The following is a 26670-nucleotide window of genomic DNA, read 5'->3' on the forward strand; positions in this document are numbered from 1 at the left end:
AGTAATACTGGGGTGTTAATTAAGTACATATACAAGCTTTAAGGGGTGATTCTTTGAGTAATCTGTGTAACCAAAAAGGTTACGTAAACATGGAGCCGTAAATTGATACTTTTCTCTGCTGAAATCAATGTACCAATGTACCATTGACAGGGATTTTCATGTTTATCCATATAACCTTTTTGGATTAAAATCACTCAAATAATCACTCCTTAAAGATTGTGCATGTACTTAAGTAACATATAATTTTCATGTTATTTTAGATCTTAAAGCATCAGTAGATTCGAAAGAAACTTTAGGTCAGCCTAAGAAAACCACATGGGCAAGCATAGCCAGTCAACCAGCAAAGCCTCAGCTCACCATTCAAAATCAAGGGCTCAAAAAGAAAGGACCTGGAATGCCGCCGGGTCCCATTGTTCCAGGGAAACATAACATGGACATTGGCACATGGGACACAAATAAGAGCACCCCTCCTCAACTACCCGTTGTCAACAATACCCCAAAAAATGTGGTGGCATCCGCCATTGCAGTCAGGCCTGGTTGGAGCGGACCTCCAACAAGTAGGCAAGCCCCTCCTGCCCCCAGGCCTCCCCAGCATCCCATGCAAACCTATCAGCCCCAGGGCATGATGCCTCCACATTTGCCACCCCAAGTTAACATACCGGCTGGCGGGCACATGCAGGTTAGTCTGTAATTTTATGTTACATGTGTTAATTGCATTTTATGAATTGTTTTTATAAATTACAGTTACATTGGATGCGAATTTGTAGGAAATCATTTGAAGTCTTAACATATTATTTCGTAGCGGTTATATTGAATACAAAGGTTGCCTTTTATATTTTAGGAATAGAGAAAAAACAAAGAAATTAATCACCATATCTGGCTTTATTGATTTTCAAAATATGCCGCATGATGATCGATACACTTTTGCATTCGCTTAAACCAATTTTTGAAATACTTTTTTCATTCCTATCGAGGTACCTCCAAAATATGCATTTTGAACAGATCAACCGCTTCTTCAGGCATCGAAAAAGGTTGACCTAGTAATTTATTTTTATTGTGCGGGATTTAAAAAAAAGTCATTGGATGCCAAATCAGGGCTGTACGGCAGATGATTCATCAATTTGACTTTTTCAGTTCTCAAAAAGTCTCTTGTTTGAGCAGATGTGCGAGAGCTTTCATTGTCTTGGTGGAGAATGATGATTTGAGTTCCCTCATTTTTCCAAAGACTTCTGACAAATAAATAGTTGTGTACCATCAGAAATGGCCGTCATACGTTGCACTAATGGTAGTTACCACATGTCGGTTTTTTTTTTTTTTTTCGAAAAAAATCTACCATTTGTTTAGAAGTACTTCATGTGCGAATAGCTTTTGCTGGTTCTGGCTCATCCTGAAAGACCCATACAATCGACTGTTGTTTACTTTCGGGCTCTTATGACTCGTAACCTGTTACTATGTCATAGACATGTTTTGAAGCATCGCGATCATATTTCTTGAGCATTTCTTTTGACCAATGTGAAAAAAATTTTTGACGTCAAATGTTCTTGCAATACAGTGTAACCTCTTTAATCCAAACACACGTTAATCCGATCACACACTAATCCGAATGGCCAAATCTGAACGATGACAAGAAAAGACTAGATCGCTTCGCACGTATGCGTGTAGTCAACAGTCAGTTTGTTTGCCGATAGCGAAGAACCTGTTGCATGTCGTGTTTTGTGTAACAATTTTGGAGTTTTTTGGAAGTAAGAAAAATAAAAAATGTGAAAAGCATAAAATAATACATATAGGTATACGTAACTACATGTTTATGTTTTACCTTATATAAGTTTTATGTGTCTTATATAATTTATATTTATATTGTTATAATAAAATGTGTATGTACTTACATAATATACATATGTACAAATCTTTATAGTATGTTCGATAATCCGAACGATTCGATAATACGAACAATGTCTGGCAATGTGATGTTCGGATTAAAGAGGTTGCACTGTATTGAATAATTGAATGTATGCTGGTCAAATTAATGCCTAAGGATGCCTCATCCTCACGATAAGTCACATAATCTTGCAATATCAGCATGTACAGCATCAACATTTTCTGGAACAACAACCGATTTTGGTCGACCTTCACAAAATTCGTCAGTGAGCAAACCACGACCATGATTTTGATGGTGCTTCATCGCCAAAAGTCAAATTAATTCATCGATGGTTGTTGAAATAATCCAAAAATAATTGCACGGATATGTTCGCGAATTCCATGTTTCCTTTTTCTTAACACAGCATAGTTACAAACACTGATGCTAAAATATCCAGTAGTGGTGTTGAATTTCTGAGAGATTTTTTCTGAAAGTAATCTCTGCCACTGGTACACATATTTATGTTCAAATTCAGTGAATTTTTACCTTTAATTATAGAAATCGCTAGCTCAAGTTTCATCATCTTGCATCAAATATCCACAAAGATATTTTTGAAAATGTGAAATTCTCTTCTAATTTCAACACTGTACCCCAAAAAATATTGCCCTTTTTGGCTTCATATCACAGAATATTCTGACTTTGTTTTTTTTTATTAACATACTAAAATGACACCCGAATATACAGGGTGATTCACATAAAATTTCGCTGTCGATAATTTCATTATGTAAAAATATATTTTTATTCTGTAAGAGCTAGTTAATAGGGCTTCTCCATGATAACAAGATCTCAAGTAGGATTTTTTCAGAGCAAATTGGACATAAAGTTGGAGTCAGTTTTCTTTTGTTAACCCGTTAACTTTAAGCAAATTTTATTGCCCAATTCTCTAAAATTTTCGTCGTTTCAAATTGATGGTAAAGTAGGGATGAAACGATTGCAAAAAAATATTACAAAACTGTGCAATACCATTGTGTATGTTTGCTTTGATGTGGGGAAAAGCTGACAGTGGATCATCTTCGGACCATTTACTAATCTCTTATCTTTGTCGCAGTGTGGTTCACAATGCGGTGTCGTTGCAAGTCTTTACAAACCAGAATGTTTATTGCGCCTATATGGCATTCACTAACCCATACATATGGCAGCACAGTTTGCTACCCCGTTTGTAACATGGAGCAGTGCCAAATAGAAAGCTTCATATTTTAAATCATTGGGTATTTTGAGATAGATGCTTTTTTCATATAAGATTTTTTTTAAATACATGGTATCTGCAAAATCAGTGAATGCAAAAATATCAAATGCAACCTATCAGTATTCCCACATATTAATTGCTGCAGATAGTTTTCACTTCCGCACAGATTTCGAAAAATGGTCATTTTACAATATCAAAGGCTTTTTTTGTGAGCCACGACTCCTCGTCGAAAACGGCAAATTTTCGCTGAGGAAGGGAGACAGAACCCGACAGGAACGCGAACCGACACGTTTCGAAGGGCAATTTAAAATACTAAAGGCTTTTTCCGAGGACCGATCGGGGGCTTGCTCAACTCTTACGCGCGAGTTTTATTCTTCGTCGCCACAGGGCGGTTTCGAAAGGTATTTTTTACTTTTTAATGCCGAAATTTTGCTTTTTAAAAAGGTTTGCACCTTGCATCTCTCTCCAATACCCCCAATATTTTCTTTAAGACGGGATTATTTCGCCCAAAACGCTATTTTCGTGACGTCATATTTTCCTTTATGCATACAGCCAGCATCCGCGCTCTGTTTCGAGATGGAGCCGGAACTTTTCTCTTTGCGGGCGAGCAGCTCCTGCAACCCGGCGACATCCCTTTTCTGGTATCAGAACGCTTTTCCGATGCCGCGTCGCAACGTTCTGTCTCTTCTATATCGCCCTCAACTTTTATTAGGTCAAATGTAACAAAATTTAAGACCAGATTAAGAATGTTTTGATACAAACTGTCACCGTGGTAGAAACATCAGAATTATCATGTTTTCTATCGTTCCGAGTCCTTCGCGGAAGATTTTACTGCAGAAAAATACAATTTTTAACATTATGAAAATGTCTGTTTTTCGGCTATGAACAGTAATTCAAATACCCATACGGACAAACTCTATCTAGAGGCGTTGATGGCTCAGCGGTAAAAGTGTCACGTTGGAACCCGGAGGTCGACGGTTCGAACCTCGCAAGGACTTCCTAAGAATATTTTTTTTTACTTACTGCCGTATTTTACCTTCATTATGGAGTTTTCTTTTTAAATCTTTCCATAAGAAGAAAATATAACTTTTCAAATACGTTTTTATACACAGGATGTCTAAAAATATTGCGTTGAACCTCGAACGGCGGTCCAGAGATAATTATGAAGTTACGATGTTGATGACTTTTATATACAGGGTGTTCCAAAAAATGTTATATTTACCAACTGGCAAGGAAAGCACCACACAGCGCGGCCCGAAAATTTAATCACATATAGAAGGGCTCTCAAGCTTTCAAACGCTTTTTTAAAAATTCGAATCCGTCAATTAGGAGAGCTCTGGCGCTTATTTAAACATCGGTCGAATTTTTGTACTTATAAACAATCATGATTCATTCGATTTGTAACTACAGTGCAACCTCTTTAATCCGAACACCACATTGCCAGGCATTGTTCGTAATATCGAATCGTTCGGATTATCAAACATACTATAAAGATTTGTACATATGTATATTATGTAAGTATGTACATACACATTTTATTATAACAATACCTATAAATATAAATCATATAAGATACATAAAACTTATATAAGGTAAAACATAAACATGTAGTTACATATATGTATTATTTTATGCTTTTCACTTTTTTTATTTTTCTTATTTCCAAAAAACTCCAAAATTGTTACACAAAACACGACACGCAACAGGTTCTTCGCTATCGGCAAACAAACTGACTGCCGACTATGCGGGTACGCGCGAAGCGATCTAGTCTTTTCTTGTCATCGTTCAAATTTGGCCGTTCGGATTAGTGTAGTCATATTTTGTGAAATTTAATTACAAACATTTTTTTCCTTTTCCATTTTCGCCTAAAATCAACTCTTGAAAAGATACATACATAATTCTAATTTTTTTAACATATTGTGCCTCCAAAACTTAAGCCCACGTTTTTTTTTATGCGCATAGAAAAATTTTCATTCCTAGTGATATTTGAAAGCCAAAAAACCAAAAATCTCCGTGGATATACGTTTCACCCAAACCAAAACAGATACCGCCTAGTCTATTATAGACAATTTACTTATAAGAGTCGACCACTTTCAAAGGGCTGGCACTGTACAATAAGAGACTGGGACAACTGAAGTTCTACTGTATTTTCCAAATTTGTGTTTTAAATATATTTTTAAATTAATTGGATTAGCATAGTTTGGAGACAGTGGCATTAATAGAAGTTTAAGCCCCACCCATTTTCTCAGAGATTTGCATTTAGATTTTAATTAAATTACATATATTAAAGTAAACGAAGGTATTAGACAAAAATATAATTTCATTGCATATGCTTCTAGGTACTTATCATAAAAGTCAAAAAAATTCTTAAAAAGTATTAAGTATAGACTATTGAAGTGGAAACACAATTCTGATACTGTTAAATAGTGGCACCAATCACAATACTATTAGTATACCATTGTCACCGCTGCCCTTTATAAAGACTAATATACAGGATATCCATAACTCGCTATCAATTTTGTACCCTCAAAAAATTTTACTTTTTTAAATTCAAGATATTTTGATGAAATTTGGTAAACACCAATTTTTAGAATAGCTAAAACTTGAGCAGAGTTCTGCTTTTTACCATATATTGTGTAGGTAGTGATTTTGAGAAAACGTAAGCAAGCACCACGTTATAATGCAACGGGTATTCTTGTGGCATATCACTAAAATCTATAGTACATGTATGTTCTAAAGAAGCTTTGTAGTTACGACAGCCTCGCGTGACTTTCCCAAAATTGTTAAATCCCTCCTTATTCCACACGCCCCACTTTACACTCACAATTAAACACGGCATACAGAAAAGTTTTTTTAAATAAACATTTCCACACAACCACTTATACTCCAAATACCATTCATTCCGAAACTTTGAACGTACACATTGTCTTCTCCTTTTTTTTCCATATCGAAAGAATAAGGTACAGGTCTCACGCAATTGAAAAAATCCTTTTTGTCCTCAATTTTCCATCTGGAAAATGGCATTTCCAATAAAATACATACTGGATCATACATAGGAAACATTTCTACAATTATTATACAAAAGAAATAATCAGCCCTATTCTGTAACTCCTATTCGAATAGAAATGTATAAAATCGAATCGAGATCAACCCATCAAATCGGAATTGGGAAACATCGGTATTCTATAACTTGTTTCGACGTCTACTATCGAAGTTGTTGGTAGAAATCGACGTCGATCGGTCAAACTCTGTCAAAGTGGTAGTTTTAGATATCGAGATCAGGTCACGCATGCGTTGTTGTGTTAGATGTGTCAGTTTGAGTTAAGCATAACCTCGCAACACAACAAATCTTTTTTCCTTTTCATGTTTTAAATCACAGAATTATAAAATATTTGTACGTCTATACGTACGTGTATAGGTATATTTTTTATTGAGTTATCTAATTTGTGCATGGTTTATAATATTATCTATCAAAGGGCTTAGTTTTACCATAAAGTAAAATTTTGTGCAGCGTAATGAAATCTACCATGTAGTTCAGCTGCTCTGTAGAAGTTTTTTTCTTTATTGGAGTCGGAACTGACGTCATTAATATTTTTCAGTACTAACCTTCTCGAAAGATTACAGCAAAATGAATGTATTTTTAAACTAAACTATACAATCTAGTAGGTAGGTACAATTAAATTTACCGAACATGGGATTTCCTATAAAAACACATCTGCAAGTCAACTGTGCGTAAATTCCACTTTTTATACCTGCGCTAAATCTTGTAAAAGGCACATTTATCTTATTTTTACAGCTAATTTGCATATTTCATATTTTGAAACTTCTAACCTCTAAATGTCACTTGGTTATTAAAGTCTATAATCGCAGAGCAATGCATTGTTGCCTCTACGATTTGAGTTACAGAATACCAATTTGAGGAAACGATCAACGCGATAGATATTGAACTTTACAAATTGGGAATATTTCGACTCGATCTGAGCATTTCGATGCAAGTTAGAGAATAGGGCTGATTAACTAAGAACCGTTATAATCGTGCACTGGACGGCGCGTATCATATAAACTGTTTAAAGGCAGGCGATGGGCGATGACAATGACATTGCTGCTTCAATATCCGTGTCACTAGTTCCCCCACGCCGTAATTTTCTCCCATGTTGGCCGCTTCGTTGCCATGAAACAACGCTTCGAAGAGAAGCGGAATTCAGACGTCACTTGCGTATACTAAACGTTGTATGGTATGAGGTTGATGTTCCTGCTCAACGAAGGCAATGTTTTTTTAGAAGGCGTTCACCGCACAACTATTCTGTTTATTTCTGCGTATTAAACAAACAAACAATACATTTTCAATATAGAATTATACCTAAATTATAAAATTTATATAAAATTAAAAATAATTTTAAATTGCACAACCAAATGGAAATTTTAGGTGAAGCAGTGCGTCACTTGTGTCACCTGACTAGCCACCACTGGCCCTTTGAATAACTTACAAGTATTTGAGAAAAAAGGTGAACCTGATTAGAAAAATGTTTGACGTACAATTGTGATACNCAATATAGAATTATACCTAAATTATAAAATTTATATAAAATTAAAAATAATTTTAAATTGCACAACTAAACGGAAATTTTAGGTGAAACGGTGCTTTACCTGACGAGCCGCCACTGACTATATATAATCTTTTAATTGTTGTATCGCCAAGTTACATTTTGGCAAGGCTATATCTCAGTAAATGCTGACTTTTGAATAACGGTAAGTTGGTCTAAATCATAAAAAAAATACTTAGTTACTTTGGCAAAGACATGAAGTTTAATTTCACTAAAACTGCTGTACTAATTGTAGAAAAATAAAATCTATTTTTCTCAGGAACTTTGCATTTATCAACTGCAACAAGTATACATATTTTTTTTTATAGTAAATAAAACAGCATTTCAGAAGGCACTTGTGTTTTCTCAAAATCTATATTAGCAAAAAATTTTTCAAAAAACTAACTTTAAGGTGTTCTACATTTTAGGTAGAAAATAAGCTTATATGTATTCAAATTTGGCTTCCCAAAAAACTTTCCTGTACCAAATTTCATTGAAATATTTTAAAAAGCAATAGTTATATTAAAAAATATATTTGGAGACCCGTAACTTTTTAAGGAAGTAAAATTGTAATTGTAATTTAATCTATATAGGTTTAGAACTTATAACTATAACTGGGGAATTTTTAGACGCCTTGTATTTGTTATAGTAACCAGAAACTACCGAAGTCAGCTGATATATTGTAGTATATATATATTGGAAACTCTTAAATTCCAGTGTGGAACTGGCAAAAATAAACTAAGAATATACGAATTTGTAAGGACAATGCACACATGCTATTAATACATAGATATAAATATGTATATTTATGTTAATGCAATGTTTCTTACAATTTCAAACAAATTTTTATACGAATTTGCATCCAGTTCAACCACCTCTTCAAATCTGTGATTTAAGTGCTCCATTTCTTGGCAAAATACAGGATTTTTGGAAAATAGTATATAGTCCAAGAAAAAAAATAAAATAAAATAATCCTGTTTTCTTTTATTAACATACTAAAATGATCAAACTTCTTTTTTATTAAATTGTAAGATGCTAAAATTCCGAAATTTAAACAGAATATATCTTAAAACATTAAATGTTTCACTTTAATTATATTCGTCCTAGGGTATGATGCCCCCTCCCATGCCAATGATGGTGACACCTCCCACAGCCCCGACACACCCCGTTCTAGACGAACTTAAGGGTAAAAACAACTACAATCCTTCAGAGTTCGAATTGACGGCTCCCAATGCTAGATTCTTCGTTATTAAGTCTTACTCGGAAGATGACATTCATCGAAGCATTAAGTACGAAATTTGGTGCAGCACAGAGCACGGGAACAAGAGACTTGATCAGGCTTACAGAGAGCGGGAGGGCAACGGGCCCATCTATTTGTTTTTTTCTGTGAATGGTTCAGGACATTTTTGTGGAATGGCACAGATGGTGTCCGCGGTTGATTATAATGCGAATAGTTCTGTGTGGTCGCAAGACAAGTGGAAAGGACAATTTAAGGTACACAACTATAATAATATATTTAATAGAATTGTTTAATAATTTTTATTTTATTTAGGTGCGATGGATATATGTGAAGGATGTACCCAACGTGCAGCTCCGTCACATTCGTTTGGAGAATAACGATAATAAACCAGTAACGAACTCTAGAGATACGCAGGAGGTGCCGCATGCTAAGGGTCTCCAGGTACTTCGAATAATGCACTCTTATCGTCACTCAACATCTATTTTCGATGATTTTGTGCATTACGAGAAACGGCAGGAAGAAGAAGATAGCCGTAAACAACCAGTGGTGAAAGATTCAGGTAATCACGAAGGGGGTGGACGGGAGCACAGGGAGAGGGGAGATCATCGAGGAGGCAGAAACCACGACCGCGATGGAGATAGGGATAATCATCGATCTGGTGGCCATAGAAGCAATGATCACCATGGTGGACATCATAAGGTAAGTTTTTCACTTAAAATAATAACGGTTATGCAAGATATAACTTTAAATGGGTGTCTTATTTATATGGATGTTACCTTTGACCTTTAGAAACACATACTTTATTTTAAACGCGGAACAAAAAGATAAAAAAATTTCTTGAATGCATAACTATACAAACATCCCTCTCCAAAGCCCATCTTTAGATTCGCCCCTGGTTTATTTCCTCCAGTTCTGGAATGAAAACAATTTTTATATATTTTTTTTTTTTATTTTGTAATACCTTGACTTTGGCTAGTGCAACTTCAATCAATTTCCTACTCACATCTCATCTTTCTACGTTCGTATATATGTTTTTCATATGTCACAAAAATTTAACAAAACACGCAACAACACACCAAATTAAAAAACTAATACTTCAAGAAAGTCACAGAATTAGCATCCGTGTTACAAACACCTTTTAAACGGATGAATGCGGTGACCTATTTGACAATTTTTTTTTAGCCGAATGTTGGCCGTTTATTTTTTGCCTACCACTGTCATATTACATGAGGTGGATTGTTGACCGAAACTAGGTCAGTGTCAGGTCATTGACATTGTGATTCACGAACTAAGCAAAGTGCTGTAACACTAGTAACAAGTTCCTTTTATTAAAAACTTGAAATTATTTTAAAAAATACTATACAAATTAAAATTTTATTATGTACAATTTATAAAACAGCAAAAGTATTATTTTAAAATATTAATTAGTTTTACTTACAAATAGTAACGTATGCCTTTCCACGTACCAATATTGGTTAACATTTGCATGAACCATGTGAAATATATTGATTTTAAAACACCAGAATGTTCAGTTTTTCGTCCAGATTGATATTAAGAAAAATTACGATTTTAAAATAACGTCAAAGTTATACAAAATTAATCTGTTTTATAAAATTAGATTCCATTGCAGTTTTGTTCTCTGCCATTCTGTTCGTTTCATGCAGTTGGTTTAAAAAGGTAAAACGGGCAACACTGATAAACACGCACATAAAACCTAATTTATGAGCTACCCATTGGCATTGTAAACAAGAGTTTAACTGCAGTTAAAAAATGAATAATAACACGACTATTTCATTTAAAAATATGTATATTTCAGACTAGTGTTTTGGGGAACACTATTACCCCTAAAAACTGCATATACAATGTGACAGAGGAAAATGAGTAGATTTTGAGGAATTTTTTAAACTAAGGAATATTCATTACATTCATCGGACTGTAGGTGTTCTTTATAGCCAAGTATAAAAAAAAAATTATTCATCATCAAAATGGGGGAAGCTGTGGTAGAAAGTCACAGCAAGGTTGCAGCACCACTTCCAAAACGGTGTACAGCCTAGCTCCCCATTAAATTTGATCTGCAGCAAAATACAAACATTTTTTTATTTAAAGTGTGTATTTTACTATACAAATTTAAAAAAACCGCATGCGTTTAAAGAAAAAACCGAATTTTCATGCAAAATTTCTGCAGAATTTGTATAAAAAAAAAGTTTATTTCAAAAATTTTCAAAATCAATTTCCATCATATCGTCCCTATTATCACGTAGAGGCGTATGTGTATATCCATTTCTTGGATTATACGCCCCTACGTGATAAGAGGGACGATATAGAAGGTAATAATGTTATCAATATTTCTACCAAGGGGCAACTCAATCGGTTTAATAGTTTTTGCGTAATCATGTACACCAGTTTCAGAAATGTAGTTTCTAGAAAAACGGGAAATCCCTCTTCCTATTCTATCCTTTGCAGATGGAGTCATTCGACAAACGAGCGTCACTATGGACGAAGTGGTAATTATAAACTGTAAACAATCTTGGGCGTCTATTTCCCGAAACTAGTCTAAAAGTGTGCTCCTGCAGCATGCACAACGTTTACGGACTATAACCTCTGAAGTTTTTCAAACTTTAAGATTATATTCTTCACATATAGTTCTATCGTTTAAGAATATAAAAAAATAATCGATTAATATCTTCATGGAAAATAAATTATGCTTTTATTATTATTATTTATTTTTATTACATTATTATTTAAGCAGTAAATTGTCTCTATTTCTGACACATGTCAGATATGATGGCTTTGACCACCATGCCTCCTAACTACGGATGGCTAAAGCTCTCCTAAAACTGTATTATATCGAATAGTAGAATGAATTATCTTGTAATACCTATGTGTCTAATGATAACAACAGTGGCGGCTCGTCAGGTGACGCAAGTGATGCACCGCTTCGCCTAAAATTTACGTTTGGTTGTACAATTTAAAATTATTGTTAACTAGCAACCCGCCCCGGCTTTGCACGGGCAAATATAAAATAGCCTATGTTACTCCAAGGAGATGTAGCTTTCGGTGAAATTAGTTGAGTAGTTTTAGAGTTAAATCGTACCAAACAAAAAATCAATCATCTTTCATCTAATGCAACCCTAATATTAATTTTAAAATAATTCACGATATATCTATATACCTAAAGACAACGAACGAACTCAAAACTGAAAATGCAAAACCTTTAAATTTAAAACAATATAGGTAACTACCAACAATGTGAAAACAAAACGAATTAAATTAAAGTACCTATGTTCAGGACTATCAATTTTAATTAATAAGTAAGTAGTTAGGTATCTAACTACCTAAAGAAAACAAACACGAAACAAAAATGCAACTATGAAGTTTTAAATGATTCACAATAAGAAAAAAACAAACAAATTATTAAAACTCAATGAAATAAAAGTATGTTTGCAAGTATCTATGTATGTTCCGACTACCTAAAGGCAACAAATACAAAACAAAACTGTGACCTTAAAATATCCAACGCAATTATAACTTTCCAACAACACCCAGAAAGAAAACACAGTCATCAGTCGTCACCTCCATTCGCTCCAAGTCAGTTTATTAAAGGATCACGCGCGCATTATCGTTCGGCTTATTAGCTAAACAAGCAAGACGGTGCGGGGGGGAGGGTCGGCGATCGCATCAAGTGAAGCGAGGCGCTTGAATTTTATTCTCGCGTCCGTAATTTCTTTGCGATTACTCCTAAGATATTCATTTAAATTATATGGTGTAAAAGAGTAAAATAATATGCATGAAATGCTTATGGCCTGTAACTTATTTAAAATGATAAGGATTAATACCGTATTTGTGTAAATAGCTTTTACTATCAGATAATCTTCAGACCAAAATATACTAATTAGCTCAACATAGTCTAAGGTTGTTGCATTTGTGAGTGAACCAATTATTCTGATCAAATTTGGCATGAGGTGCAATATTATAACCTATTAGCACACAAAATTTCATATTAGTATGCAGCTACAGTAGTGGTGGGCAAGATCTGCATCATACGTATAAGGGATCTCTAGTGGGAATCGATTCATGCAGATCCCAATGCAAAAATTATTTCATATGTTTCGTATCACCGCATCAACGTGAGTTGAGACTGAAGTGAAGTGAATCGTATCAACTAATTCTCGCATCCGATACAGGAATGAGTAAATGGGAGGCGCACGCATACTGGGAATCAGTTCATATACGTATACCGGTATAAGAATAATTTTGTATGTTCGCATCACCGCATCAATGCGAATTGGGAATGAATCGGTCTCAACTGATTCTCGTGTCCGATACAGGTCGATGAGATACCATGCATTAGAAACAGTTTAGTGCATATGGAACTAAATATTGAAATGATTTATATGAAATTATGGAGTCAAACAAACTTATAATGTAAAAGTAATTGTCAGAGTGATCTGTATTTCATATTGTCGAGAGTGATGTGTATTTCATATTTAAATGTTGAATCCTTTGACCAAAAATAAAATTAAATATTAATTAATTTCACTTGAAAATAATTTGATGCTTCTCAACTTGGGTTCAAATATATTATTGCTTCGTTTCTGCCTCGCCTTAAATTAATTTATAAATTAATAAATAAAACACAAAAAGCAAGCTTTGACTGCTGCAGTATTTTATAAAAAGAGAATTTGAAACAAGTAATGCGATAGAGAGTGTGATACGAGATGCAATATATCAAACGGGAATGAATGAGCGACAAGCGCACACATCTACAAAATTTATAAGTACAAACTGTAATTGTACATCCACACTGAATACGATTCCCTGATGCGGATCTTTATGTTGATACATTTTGCATCATGCGGATCATTAAAAAGATCCGTATTGCCCATCTCTAAGCTACAGTGATGTACTGTTATAACTAGACTCCATCTTATATTAAAAAATGTCACCACTACAGGTAATTTTAGACATTTAGGAAAAGGCGGAATATTTTAAAAATATTTGCCACTTGTTAATTATGAAATTTAATAATTTACAACAAAACAAGATTTGTCTTAGAGAAAATTAAGGGAATTTTTTAGTAATAAATTGGTGGTATAATTTGACAAAACTATTAATTTTAGCCAGTTGTGTAATACTTTTTGTTTTGAAAAGGGACTATGATAATAATCACTGAAACTACATATTAATCTGTAATTGTATAATTAGTTCATTAGTTAAAGAAAAAAATATTGTCTTTAATTTCAACTTAACACTAACTTGCAAATGAAACAATTTTGGAATAATGTATGTTTACCTAATTAGCGAATTTGGCTACATTATCTGGTAGAAATATTTCCTAAATATTTCCAAAACTTGAAAATTACACAGCTGCACAAAAAGAAAGTCCAAACCCAAGAGACCCACATATCATTTCCAAAGGAATTCGATGCACTGAACACGATCCTGTAGTCAAAATTCATGACTTATCGATGAATTTCGAAGAGAAGTAAAATTTTTGGGTAAAAAGGGCCAAATATGGGTCAAAACAAATTTTTTCATTGATGAAATTTACCTCAGACTTCGATATTTCTCAGAAAAAAATTTTCCAAAATTAGTGGTTTTTTACATAACTGAAAATTAAAAATGTAAGTACTAAGAACTTCATAAGAAAAATAAGAACTTACCACTTTTACCTCCAACGTCAAACTCAAAAATTCCAAAATTATTGAGAGTGATAAAGAAAGATTTATTATTCATTATCGTAATTTAAAACAAGGTACAGCTTTAGGATTAAAAGTTGAAAAAATTCATTGAATTTTAAAATTTAGGCAAAGTTGTTGGATGAAAATATATTGATTTAAATACAGAATGAAGAAAATGAAGCAAAAATTTTTATAAATTGATGAACAATGCTGTTTTTAGAGAAACCGTGGAAAATGTTAGAAAATATAAAGACGTAAGTTAGTCACTAGATACTACTCAGGTAGATATGATGCAAAGCATTATATTTTAAAGACAAATTTCCACACTTGTACAATTTTTGATAAGCATAGGGTCATAATTGATATGAAACTATTAAACATTACATTTAATAAACCTATATATCTAGGATTTAGTGTATTAGATATTTCGAAAACAATTGTGCATTGCTTTTATTACAATTACATTAAAAACAAATTTAATGATGATGATGATATAATTTCTTTGTTGACGACATATATAAACATATTAAAGATGATATTAATAGTAGTAGTAATTACTTTTTTAATTTTCACTTATGTAAATTTTAAATTTTCTGAGAAATATTGAGGTCAGAGGTAAATTTTACAAATATTGAGCGCCTCAAAATACTATGAAAATGATATATTTAGACAAAATTTGGGAAAAAAACAGTTTTTGGCCGGTTTTTACCCATTTAGTGGATTTTCTGAGAAATATCGAAGTAGGTAAATTTTACTAATGGCATCGTGTTGAGCATCTCAAAATAATATGAAAACTATATATTTGGACAAAATTTAGGAAAAAATCAGTTTGACCCATATTTGGGAGTTTTTACCCAAAAATTTCACTTTTCTCCAAAATTCATTGACAAGTCATGAATTTTGACTACAGGATCTGTTCAGCGCATTGAACTCCATTGGAAATGATATGTGCATCTCTTGGATTTGTAGTTTTTTTGTGTGGCTGTGTTATTTATTACATCCTTAAAATACTTTTACAATTTTATATTTTAGAGTAAGGTTGTTTCATTTTTTTATAATTCCCATCAAAAAATTGTTTTAAAAAAAAGTGCATATTACTATTTTTCTAGCAACTGTAAACAATCAATTCTATGACATCGATAGACAAACAATTCCAGCTTATAATTTATCAGTAGAGTGAAATATTTGCATTTGTTTTATTGCTAGTACATATAAATATAATGTAATTCTAACCTGATAAACAAATAAGTAATTATATTTATTCATTTTAATTTATAGATATTTTATATTTAAATGTTGGAGATGTTTCATTTAGTATTCTCTAGCCAGATATGTTGAAAACTTAGAGATACCAAAATTCTTTGAAAAATTTTGTGTAGTGCATACAAATGAATTGTGAAAACAAATCACATTAACCTTTATAGCGGTGTAGATAACATAGAAATCCAATAAAATTTCCCAAGGCAGAAACTTTTGAAAAATGCTCCATATGAAAAACTATTTTAAGTTTTAAGCAGTGGCAATTAAGTACAAAGTATCGAAAAAAAAAAAACAAATATGCAGTGAAAATTGGTTATAACGACATTGCTGTATACGACATATTGGATATAACGACAGAATTTGGAAGTCCCGATTTATTCCTATAGAAATACCATATTAAAAATATTGTTTACTATGACACCATTTACAATAACATTTCGGATTTAGCGACACGTTTGTATATACATTTATCATCGAATCTATCGGTTATAACGACCAATACGGCCTTAAAACCAATGTACTGCTCTTCCACCTGCCCCGCCGGCATCCACGCTTTTGACACCAGTTAGTACGTTTGGGATAAATTACACATACAGTTATATGTATTAATTACAACCTTCTATTACGATGTCGAAGAGAAAAGTGTTTAATAAAGAAGAAAAGTCACATATAATATAGAGATTAAAAAACGGAGAAAATAATGCAAGCAAGCAAAAGAATGTGACGTGTCACACTATAATTTCAACAATTTGGAAGGATAGAAATAAAATAGTCTTTACTCGAAAACAATTAATTGAAAATGAAGGGGGCGAGATCTATTCAACACAAAGCAATCCATGTACATACTTAAAGATTTGTATTGTAAACTTCTCATTTTTTTCTATAAAAATTTTAAAGAAATATATGCAATTGCTTATTATGTTTATCGGTTATAACAACCGTAAACAAACGGTCCCTTGAAGGTCGTTATAACCGATTTTCACTGTAATTGCTTAATTTTATTTTAAATACTATTGAAATATAGGGAAAATGTGCTCAGCATTATTTTTTATAGTGAAAATCTTATAGTTTATCATTAGTATATTTCTCGCACCATTGATTTTTCAGTAGCAAATGTTGCTCTCTTTACAATCTAATTTAAACTTTTACAATCTAAGAAACACACAAGAAACAATATGTAGATAACAAAATTTTACACCACACGTAAACAAATTATGTTTAAGTAATAAGAAAAAAAAATCGGTGTTTTGGTTATGTGGGAACTAAACAGAGACCAAACTGCATAGCACAGAATTTGTAGGAAAAGACCCTGTTAACAGAGAAATTTTATGAAAAGTGCTTTTATATTATTATAATAATATAAGGAGAAATTTAAAAAACAATCATTTTAAATTTGATCTGACTCGATTATACAGGGTGTCCTGTTCATGTTTCAAAAAAAACTTGCCTATAAGTTCCTCATGGGAATATATTGGGGGGTAGTTCATGTGACGTTTTTTTCTAAGACGCCCTGTTTTCAAGATACAGTGTGTTGAAGTTGTTACTTTCCAAATGGCTTTCCTTAGTTATATTTAAATCGGCTAAAGATAAAAATGCCAAAATTTGTACATGAGTAAACATCAACTGCGTTAAAAATAATGTGCAAACGGTTTCTTTCTGAATAGCAGTGACGCCGATATAGGTAATTGGAGGGGTACAATTGAAAAAAAAATGTTAAAAGTCAAAATTTATTACATTTCTAAACGGTTCTGTAAACTCTAAGGCATACTACAAAAAAAGGTATACTTGTCGAAATTCGATAGCATGTACCAGAAGCAAATGGGGGGACCATTTCAGCATCTACTGTAGTATTTAGAGTTTTGCTCATTTATTTAATTGTGCAGCTGTTTTGTTCTGTTTGTCTCCGAATTTGTTTCCTAATATTTTTCTGTTCTTATCACTTTTTTTAAGCATTCATGTCCATCAACAATTCAGTCCATTCAACAATTGTTTATTTTAGTAGTGGTAGTGGTTGTTTACAAAATCTAAAATAAGTTATTAATATATAATTAATTACCATAATTTGTATATTTTTATTTACTTTTTTAAATGTTATTTTACAAGCTTAAACTTAAAATAAATTATTTTTACAATTTAACTGTTTTATGTGATATGTAAGAAATTCAGTCCATTCAACAATTGTTTATTTTAGTAGTGGTAGTGGTTGTTTACAAAATCTAAAATAAGTTATTAATAGATAATTAATTACCATAATTTGTATATTTTTATTTACTTTTTTAAATGTTATTTTACAAGCTTAAACTTAAAATAAATTATTTTTACAATTTAACTGTTTTATGTGATATGTAAGAAATTTAAATTATATTCTTAAATGCAAAGACTTTCGGAAGCTAAATGCCTTCAGCTCATTCAATGGTAACTTCAATGTACATTCAGTACAATACATTCAATGCACTTGTGCTGCTTTATGTGAGCATAAAAATGCAACTTCATTTTCTTGAAAATTTACATGCTACTGAAATTCGACAAGTATACCTTTTTTTTGTAGTATGCTTTAATGTTTACAAAACCGTTTAGAAATGTAACAAATTTAGACTTTTAACATTTTTTTTTCGATTGTACCCCTCCAATTACCTGTATCGGTGTCACTGCTTTTCAGAAAGAAACCATTTACACATTATTCTTAACACACAATAATTGTTGTTTACTCGTGTTCAAATTTTGACATTTTTATCTGTAGCCGATTTAAAGATAATTAAGGAAAACCATTTGGAAAATAACAACTTCAACACACTGTATCTCAGAAAAAGTGGGAGTCTTGGTGCAAGTTCCCATGAGGAACTTGCACACAAGTTTTTTTTAAACATGAACGGGACACCCTGTATATTCTGTTTTGAATATTGAAAGAGATCAGAAAATCCTTCAAATTAAAAAAGTATGTATATATAAAATTAATTTAAATTGACTTAGATTGGCAAGTTAAACAGATCTTGAAAAAGCCTTTCTCTAATTCTGATTACTATGAATATTGCTTGTTATTGCTAATATCTTTGTAATAAAAATTTGTTCTAATTATATTTTTCCTTTTGTTTCAGGATAAAGGTGACAACAATAGAGGACGTGGTGGAAGAGGCGGTCGTAATTAAACGTAAAAAGTTCTTTTAAAAATAAACGCATTGTTATGGCCGCTGTTTACTGTAGTGTTATCTATTACTAGCTTGTTATTGGTATATTTCACATAGACGTACAGATTCATACTTGATCCGTATCCTTAATTTGCATGTTTTAGAAATCAATCGATAGACGACCCATTAGTTTTTTACTACATAATTTTCTTTTCTGTAATTATTTGCTATAATCAAGTTATTTTCCATAATATCCGGTCAAACTGTCTGGTGTAGAGACCTCTCTATGTGGCTAAAATTTCCAGTTATTTTGTACGTGTGGGTTTCCTTAAACTCTTAATAATGATTTAAACTAAAGGTATATGGATAATATAGTAAACTAGTTGTAAAATAACAAACTTAGTAGCTCACTCTTCGGATCGGGCTTAATGCAATCAAAAATTTAAAAAATAATAGTGCAGTGTTTTCGTTTGCTGGAGTGATGGACTTCCTAATAAATTAAAATGTAATATAAATAGATGGACAATGTGACATAGTTGAATTTAAAATAAAGTGTTGATTTTCTGGACTAATTTAATCTACAGTTGCTGAGGATTGTGATGAACGACGCGGACTGTGGACAGAACAGAGAACATCTCCGGGCAACACAACTGAACTTGAGGATGTGAAAGTGATCACAACACAATCTTAGAACTATATAACAAATTGGCTATATTTAGTTGTTGAACACTGACAAGTTTGTTTGTATTTGTTACAGTTTACTAATGTTTTTCAATTTTCTAATCTTGTAGGAGATGAATATGAACTGTGTGCACATTATAAAGAGTTTGTTGAGAATAAATAGTTTAACATAAGACCTACCAAATTATACATGCTATGTTCCTATTATTATGTTCGTTACATACTTAGGCAAATGTTTATCGCGCAAATAAACTGTGAAAAATATATCGGAATATGGCCTAAGGATATGAACAAGTAATTCTTAGTTTTATAAGAACTACGATTTTTGATTGAATGGACTCTTTTATTATTAAGCTTAAAATATATTGTATAAAATTTTCTCTTCTATAAAACGTGTAGCAGCTAATAAAATTCAAAAAACATTCTTAAAATTATCATTAATCATGTTTATACCGAGTAAGGAACAGGAATTTGGCCTTTTAATTATCCAAAATTCACAGAAAAATTCCCTGATTTTCAGTTCTGTATTGAAAAAGTTAAATGTAATGAATAAAATGTGTTTCGAAATTTTGATTTTCATTTAGTCAGTAACGTTTTCTTATTCAATTTTGGTATATATTAATTTAAAATATGTTCTACTGTATAAATAAAGTTGGTCAAAAATTGATTTAACCATTTTTATTAAAAAAATGTAGGTAAATGAAAGTAATACAGAAAAATATTATGTATCATAATGCTATTAAGTACCGATAAAGAAATTTCATATACATACAATTGTAATTTGTTTATAATTTTTTTGCAGTTTATTTGTACATTGAAAACCATTGTAAATATAATACCAATTTGTACAAAAATGTATATTCAGAAAAATGTTTTATTTAATGTAGGTGCTACTTTATTCCCGTACGAGAATTTCTTTTATATATTTTTTATATTTAGAAACAAAAAGGCTGAGAAAGATTGTAGAGAAAATTTGTAAGATAAAAATTGTATGTATCTGATCTATATAGTTGTAACATAATTTGAACATAGCGTGTTATCATTTTGATGTCTATTTGTACACTGTGCCTAATATGTTAGACTGATGCACCCACAAAAGTGCATTGTTGATTACACCGATTCAAATGTGTGATCCGAACAGTGGGCATCTTCTGTTGATAGCTATATCAATAAAGCATCAATAATATTATGATAACTAAACATTTATTTCACTTTACCTAAAAATTGCTTTATTTAAATAAAATCCTTGAAATACGGATATCCCAGAAATAAATGCCGAAATTTTTACCATGCATTTAAATTAGTCTGGAGACAACCAAATTCACTTTGCTTCAAGGCTCCCTAGATGAACATTTCTTATGTGCCGTAGGCCAGAGATAAGTTTAATGGGATCTATTTCACGATTTAGGTTTTTTGTATGTTTTACATACAGAAAAAACTAACAACCAGTTTAAATTTATTTTATTAAAAAGCAGTGGCGGCTCATGACTTTCATACCAGGGAGGGCGGAAAAATTTAGGTCTGAAGTATTGAAAAAAAATAATGGGGTAGTTTTAAGTACTATTGAAATGTAGAGCAAATGGGCTCAACATTATTTTTTTATAGTGAGTCCATTCTACTTTTGTCCGAAATAAACTTTTCAATGAAGTTTGGTATATCTCGCACCATTGATTTCTCAATAGATAGCATTACAAGTGCTGGTAGTTTGTCTACATTCTAATTTAAACTTTCACAATCTTTTAAAAAACGAGAAATAATGCTTAGTATCAAAATTTACACCACATATAAAAAACATGTTCAATAAGAAAAAAAAGCCGCTATTTGATTATGGGCGGACTAAACAGAGACCCAAACTGCATAGTAAACACACGCTACTCCTGCTACTTTCACAGCTGTGCAACGGCAACCATGACCACCACTGTAAACACTACAGGTTTAGGAACCCACCCCACGCATTCGGTGTTTTTTAAATGAATTTTGCAAGTAGAGTTAAATTTACTGCACTGCATATTACAATTTCTCATTTAATGTGTTTCATAAGATTAATCTAATTATACAGGGTGGTCCGTAAGTAATGGTCCATAGAGACATACTAGATTTTTTACTTCAAAATATTACGATTGGAGCCAATATGCCTTAATAAAATGTTGATAACAAAAAAGATACAGGGTGTCAAAGTTGGAAATTAAAAATTGAATTTTCGTAATAATTATATTTTTGAGTGTATGAACGTGAAAATTTAAGGGTAGATGTTTTTGTATACGAGAAATCATAATTTGTTATCTATTTCGATGTATCTTCTAGAGGGCGCCACATACGCCGTGTTTATGACGTAAATACGAGCATAATTTTTTTATCCACAACGTTAACGCTTCTTTTTTTTAAAAATCTTAAACCTACATTATTTTCGTGAAAAAATGGTATACTTGTCATTAGCTCTAGAAATTGTCCGTTTTCAAGAAAAACGCATTTCAACAATCTGCTGCATGTTTCATTACAGGAAATTTTATCGTAGTGTGCGCTAATGAAAACATTAATTTTGACAATTAAACATTATCCCTTTGTACACATTAAAATACAAATTATCAAGTTGATAAATTTTATTTACAAAACCAGTTAAAGGAGAAATTTAATTAAACAAAACTATGATTTTATCAAGCGTTTAACAAGTAAAAAACTGAATATGTACCTAAGGAAAAATAGGAAATGTTTCAAAGTAAATTTTCAATATGTCCACCATTCACCTCGATGCACTTGTCCATACGATTTATGAAAGATCGTCTAATATTAAATAATACCATTGGATCAAAAAAAGTTGAGGCATTACTAATTTCTTGCCAAAGTTGGACGCGAGTATTTATAGTGTTTTTATAAACAATTTCCTTCATTGTGCCCCATACACCAAAATCTAAAGGGTTGAAGTCTGGACTACGTGGCGGCCAAGGAAATATACTACCACGGCCAATCCAACGTTCAGGAAAGTGTTGGTTTAGATATGTTCTTACTTGATGAGTAAAATGTGGCGGAGCGCCATCTTGCATGAACCACATATTTTGCCTCAAATTCAGTGGTAACGCATCCAATAGATCAACAAAGCTATTTTCTAAAAAATTTAAATAACTTGTACCATTTAAATTTCCTGGCAACTCATATGGACCTAGAAAATGGTTTCCAATGATCCCACACCAAACATTAATCTTAAATTCATGTTGAAAGTGCCGTTCTCGAGTTACATGAGGATTTTGAACTTCCCAACAATGCTTATTTCTTAAATTGAAAATACCTCGGCGAGTAAATGTCGCTTCATCTGTAAACAATATTCTGTTGACAAATGTATAGTCAGTATTCTGCTTGTTCCGAATATCACTTGCAAATTGATATCTTGAAGGAAGATCGACAGGTAATAAATTTTGAACTGGTGTAAAATGATATGGATGATATTTTTCTTCATGTAATGTCTTTAAAATTGATGTTTTATTAATTCCCGTGGCTGCAGCTAATCGTCTTGAACTAGTTTGTGGATCATCTGCAATGCGAATTAGTATTTCGTCTTCCTGGTCAGGCGTAATCATTTTTGGTCGACCTAAATTATCACGTTTAGGACGAAATGAACCACTTTCGCCTAAGTTTCTGAATAGATTTTGAAACAGTCGTTTACCAGGTTGCAATCTGTTTGGAAATCTTCGGCAATATTCACGTTGCGCAGCACGTCCATTGAAATTTTGTTGACAATAAACAACCGTCATATCTCTCATTTCCAAATTCGAGAAATTATTATGTCTCGGCATAATTCGTTATTTTCTTTTAAATACTTAATTGATTTTTACCAAAAATTAATAAATACAATTTGAAATAATTGCTAACTGTCACAATGATTTTTTCTAATTGTCAAAACTGTCTTGGCATTGTCGCACACTACGATAAAATTTCCTGTAATGAAACATGCAGCAGATTGTTGAAATGCGTTTTTCTTGAAAACGGACAATTTCTAGAGCTAATGACAAGTATACCATTTTTTCACGAAAATAATGTAGGTTTAAGATTTTTAAAAAAAAGAAGCGTTAACGTTGTGGATAAAAAAATTATGCTCGTATTTACGTCATAAACACGGCGTATGTGGCGCCCTCTAGAAGATACATCGAAATAGATAACAAATTATGATTTCTCGTATACAGAAACATCTACCCCTAAATTTTCACGTTCATACACTCAAAAATATTATAATTATTACGAAAATTCAATTTTTAATTTCCAACTTTGACACCCTGTATATTTTGCATTATCAACATATTATTAAGGCATGCTGGCTCCAATCGTAATATTTTGAAGTAAAAAATCTAGTAAGTCTCTATGGACCATTACTTACGGACCACCCTGTATAGATCAGGATTTCCCAACCTGGGGTCCGCGGGCCTATCCCCGAGGGTACACAGCATAATGACACGGCTTAGAGTTTTACAGTAACGTGCAGTGAAAAAAGTATTTACAGACAACAGAAATACCTACCGATTTTCTTACAAAGAGCTTGTGTTCCGTGAAACATTATAGTTTTCTAGAGAAATTGGGTATCGTAAATGTATCTGGACAGTAGGGCCTGACCATTTTATAGATATAGAAGCAAGTGTTTATAACCATCCATTTACCCTTTGCTTGTCCAATAAAAATTAGTCTGCATTGAGAAATCAACAAGAGCATCTCATTTCATCAATATGATCAGTCAATTGTTTCGCAGGTTATAATATGCTCACGTGTAATTTGATTCTACGAATGTATAGTCTTTCCGATACCAATTGAAAAACCAAGAGGTTGACAGTATGTACCAGGTTCGGTCGCCGACGCAACAACTTGACATTAAAATATTTGAAAAACTTGTTCCCATATTTATTTAGCCATGCCCATATACAGGTCTGGTCGAACTAAATGTGGAGGTGGTAGAAATGTATACGCCCAGTTGAAGAACCTTCAGGTTGACTCTCTAGACAAAAGCAAAAGTTTTGTCTAATTATTATTATTTATTTCATTTCAAAAACCCTAATTTCTTTAAATTTTTACCTGCCCTGGAGCATAATTGAAAATGCTTAAAAATGACTGCAGTTCTATTTTTCAAAATAACCATACCAAATATATCGTTGGAAAGCATAAAAAAGACATTTCTTTCTAGCTCATAACTATGGTTTACATTTAAAAAACTTGAAGTTTATGACTTCAAAACGAAAGTGCACACAAACAATTTGATCACACTGTCTTATTAACACTGCAAAACCTGAAACTTTGTAATTAAAAATTTGAATGTAATGAAATGCTTAAATCCGTTTTTCTCGGAAACGGAGCATTTTATCCAAAGAAATAAAGAGTACCTTTTTTGGAGAGGAATATGTTGGCATCTGAATTTGAAGATTTCGGCAAGCAAAAAAATTGTTTCGAATTTCAGCCGATGACCCCCCCCAATTGAGACGTCCCTGACTAAACTTTTTAAAAATTTTATGTTCTATTTCAACTTTTAATGAGCGTTCATGGTGTCAAAATTCCTAATTTTTCAACCTGTTTTGGAAATATTTAAAAGAATTGAATTCTTTGAGGCCCCATTTAGCACCCTTATGAACCATTTCTCGACCCATGTTTATATGAAAAAATATTCTTATTTTTGGCAATGGAATTAAGTAGTAAATTATTGGACATTAATTATGGGACACCCTGTATAGGGTGAAAGAAAATATAGTTAACAATCTTATAAAACCTGTTGTTAAAAATCCTAAAAGTGACGAAGATGAGAATGAAAAAATGAAAAATATTTCTGAAAATGTAGTCACCTCCCCTTCTGGAATTTAATTACAAATAAACTGTTTTTCATTATATACCTATATAATTATCTGCATTATTAGTTGTAGATTTATTGTGTATATTATTTCGCTAATATATAGTCTTTCCGATATCAATTGAAGGACTAAGTCGTTGGCGTTATGCACCAGGTTCGGTCAGGACATAAATAATTAAAATATGTTGTTGGTCAAATAAACATATAATATAAATTTTCTACACATATACAAATTATTATAATTTTTTATCATTAGCAGAAAACTTTTTTAGGGACGCCTATGAAACTCATTAAATTTGATTGCTTGGTTTTTTTACATGTCTCAACTCAACTTTCTTAATAATGAGGAGCTTACTATTCTTATCAAGTATACTTTTTTAAAGTAAGCTTAAAAATTGCTATCAATAGAAATTTCAACTCTGGCACACTCTTAAGTTTATTCCACCTGCTGCACTATGTACGTCCTGTTGGTAGCTACAGTACCTGTCTCTATATTCACTTTTAATGCATTGTGATTAATTGTGTTGAAAGTAGTTTTTTATCTGCTACAGACTTGGGAGATTTGTATCAAGAGACGGTATCGCAATACCATATCATGAGGCTTATCTCACTGTCCCAAGGACTACGTCATATGGTTTGATGTCTCAATATAGATCTTGGCATTTCATCGACGACTGAATACATTTCCTTTTCCATTAACCACTTTTTGCATCAAAATTTTCTCCTTTTCTTCTTAATTAAACAAATACCAATAATAACACTCATGGTATAGTCGTTATGATACCAGTAGGAACTGCATAAACACATTTAACTCATAAACTCTACGGAATCCATAGGCGTCCAGAAAAATTTTGTCCCGTCTAGTTTAGAAATACTATATTCCTATTTAGTTGACAATAATCTCGAATTTTTTATAAATAATCTTCCCGGAGTGCAACTATACGTCATGATTCCATAATTACCATACGATTGTCAAGTTTTTTATGTTTAAAATCGCATTGTAATAAAACATGTAAAGTATCTAAAGATTTATAATTATAATCAGAGGATAATCGCTTAATTTATCTCGAATCATGTTTAAAGTAGGAACTTTATTTTCTTTATACATATAAATTGTGGGCCGTATTACATCTCTGGTAAAATCGTCAATATTCTGTAATTTTGTTTTTCCGTTTCTTCTT

The 26670-nt window shown here is 32.2% G+C and overlaps 1 protein-coding gene across 1 annotated transcript in view; it reads left to right on the plus strand.

Moving 5' to 3' along the window:
* LOC108912873 (YTH domain-containing family protein 3) overlaps positions 1 to 20869 on the plus strand; it is a 30030-nt gene extending 9161 nt beyond the window's left edge. Inside the window, exons 6-9 of the mRNA XM_018718287.1 lie at positions 261 to 679; positions 8795 to 9181; positions 9240 to 9626; positions 18964 to 20869. Coding sequence (XP_018573803.1) covers positions 261 to 679; positions 8795 to 9181; positions 9240 to 9626; positions 18964 to 19014 — 1244 coding nt within the window. The 3' untranslated portion in view covers positions 19015 to 20869. The remainder of the gene's footprint in view (positions 1 to 260; positions 680 to 8794; positions 9182 to 9239; positions 9627 to 18963) is intronic.
* The last annotated feature ends 5801 nt before the right edge of the window (positions 20870 to 26670 follow it).

The sequence above is a fragment of the Anoplophora glabripennis genome, unplaced genomic scaffold (genome assembly GCF_000390285.2).
Source record: "Anoplophora glabripennis isolate ALB-LARVAE unplaced genomic scaffold, Agla_2.0 scaffold681, whole genome shotgun sequence".
NCBI classification, from domain to species: Eukaryota; Metazoa; Arthropoda; class Insecta; order Coleoptera; family Cerambycidae; genus Anoplophora; species Anoplophora glabripennis.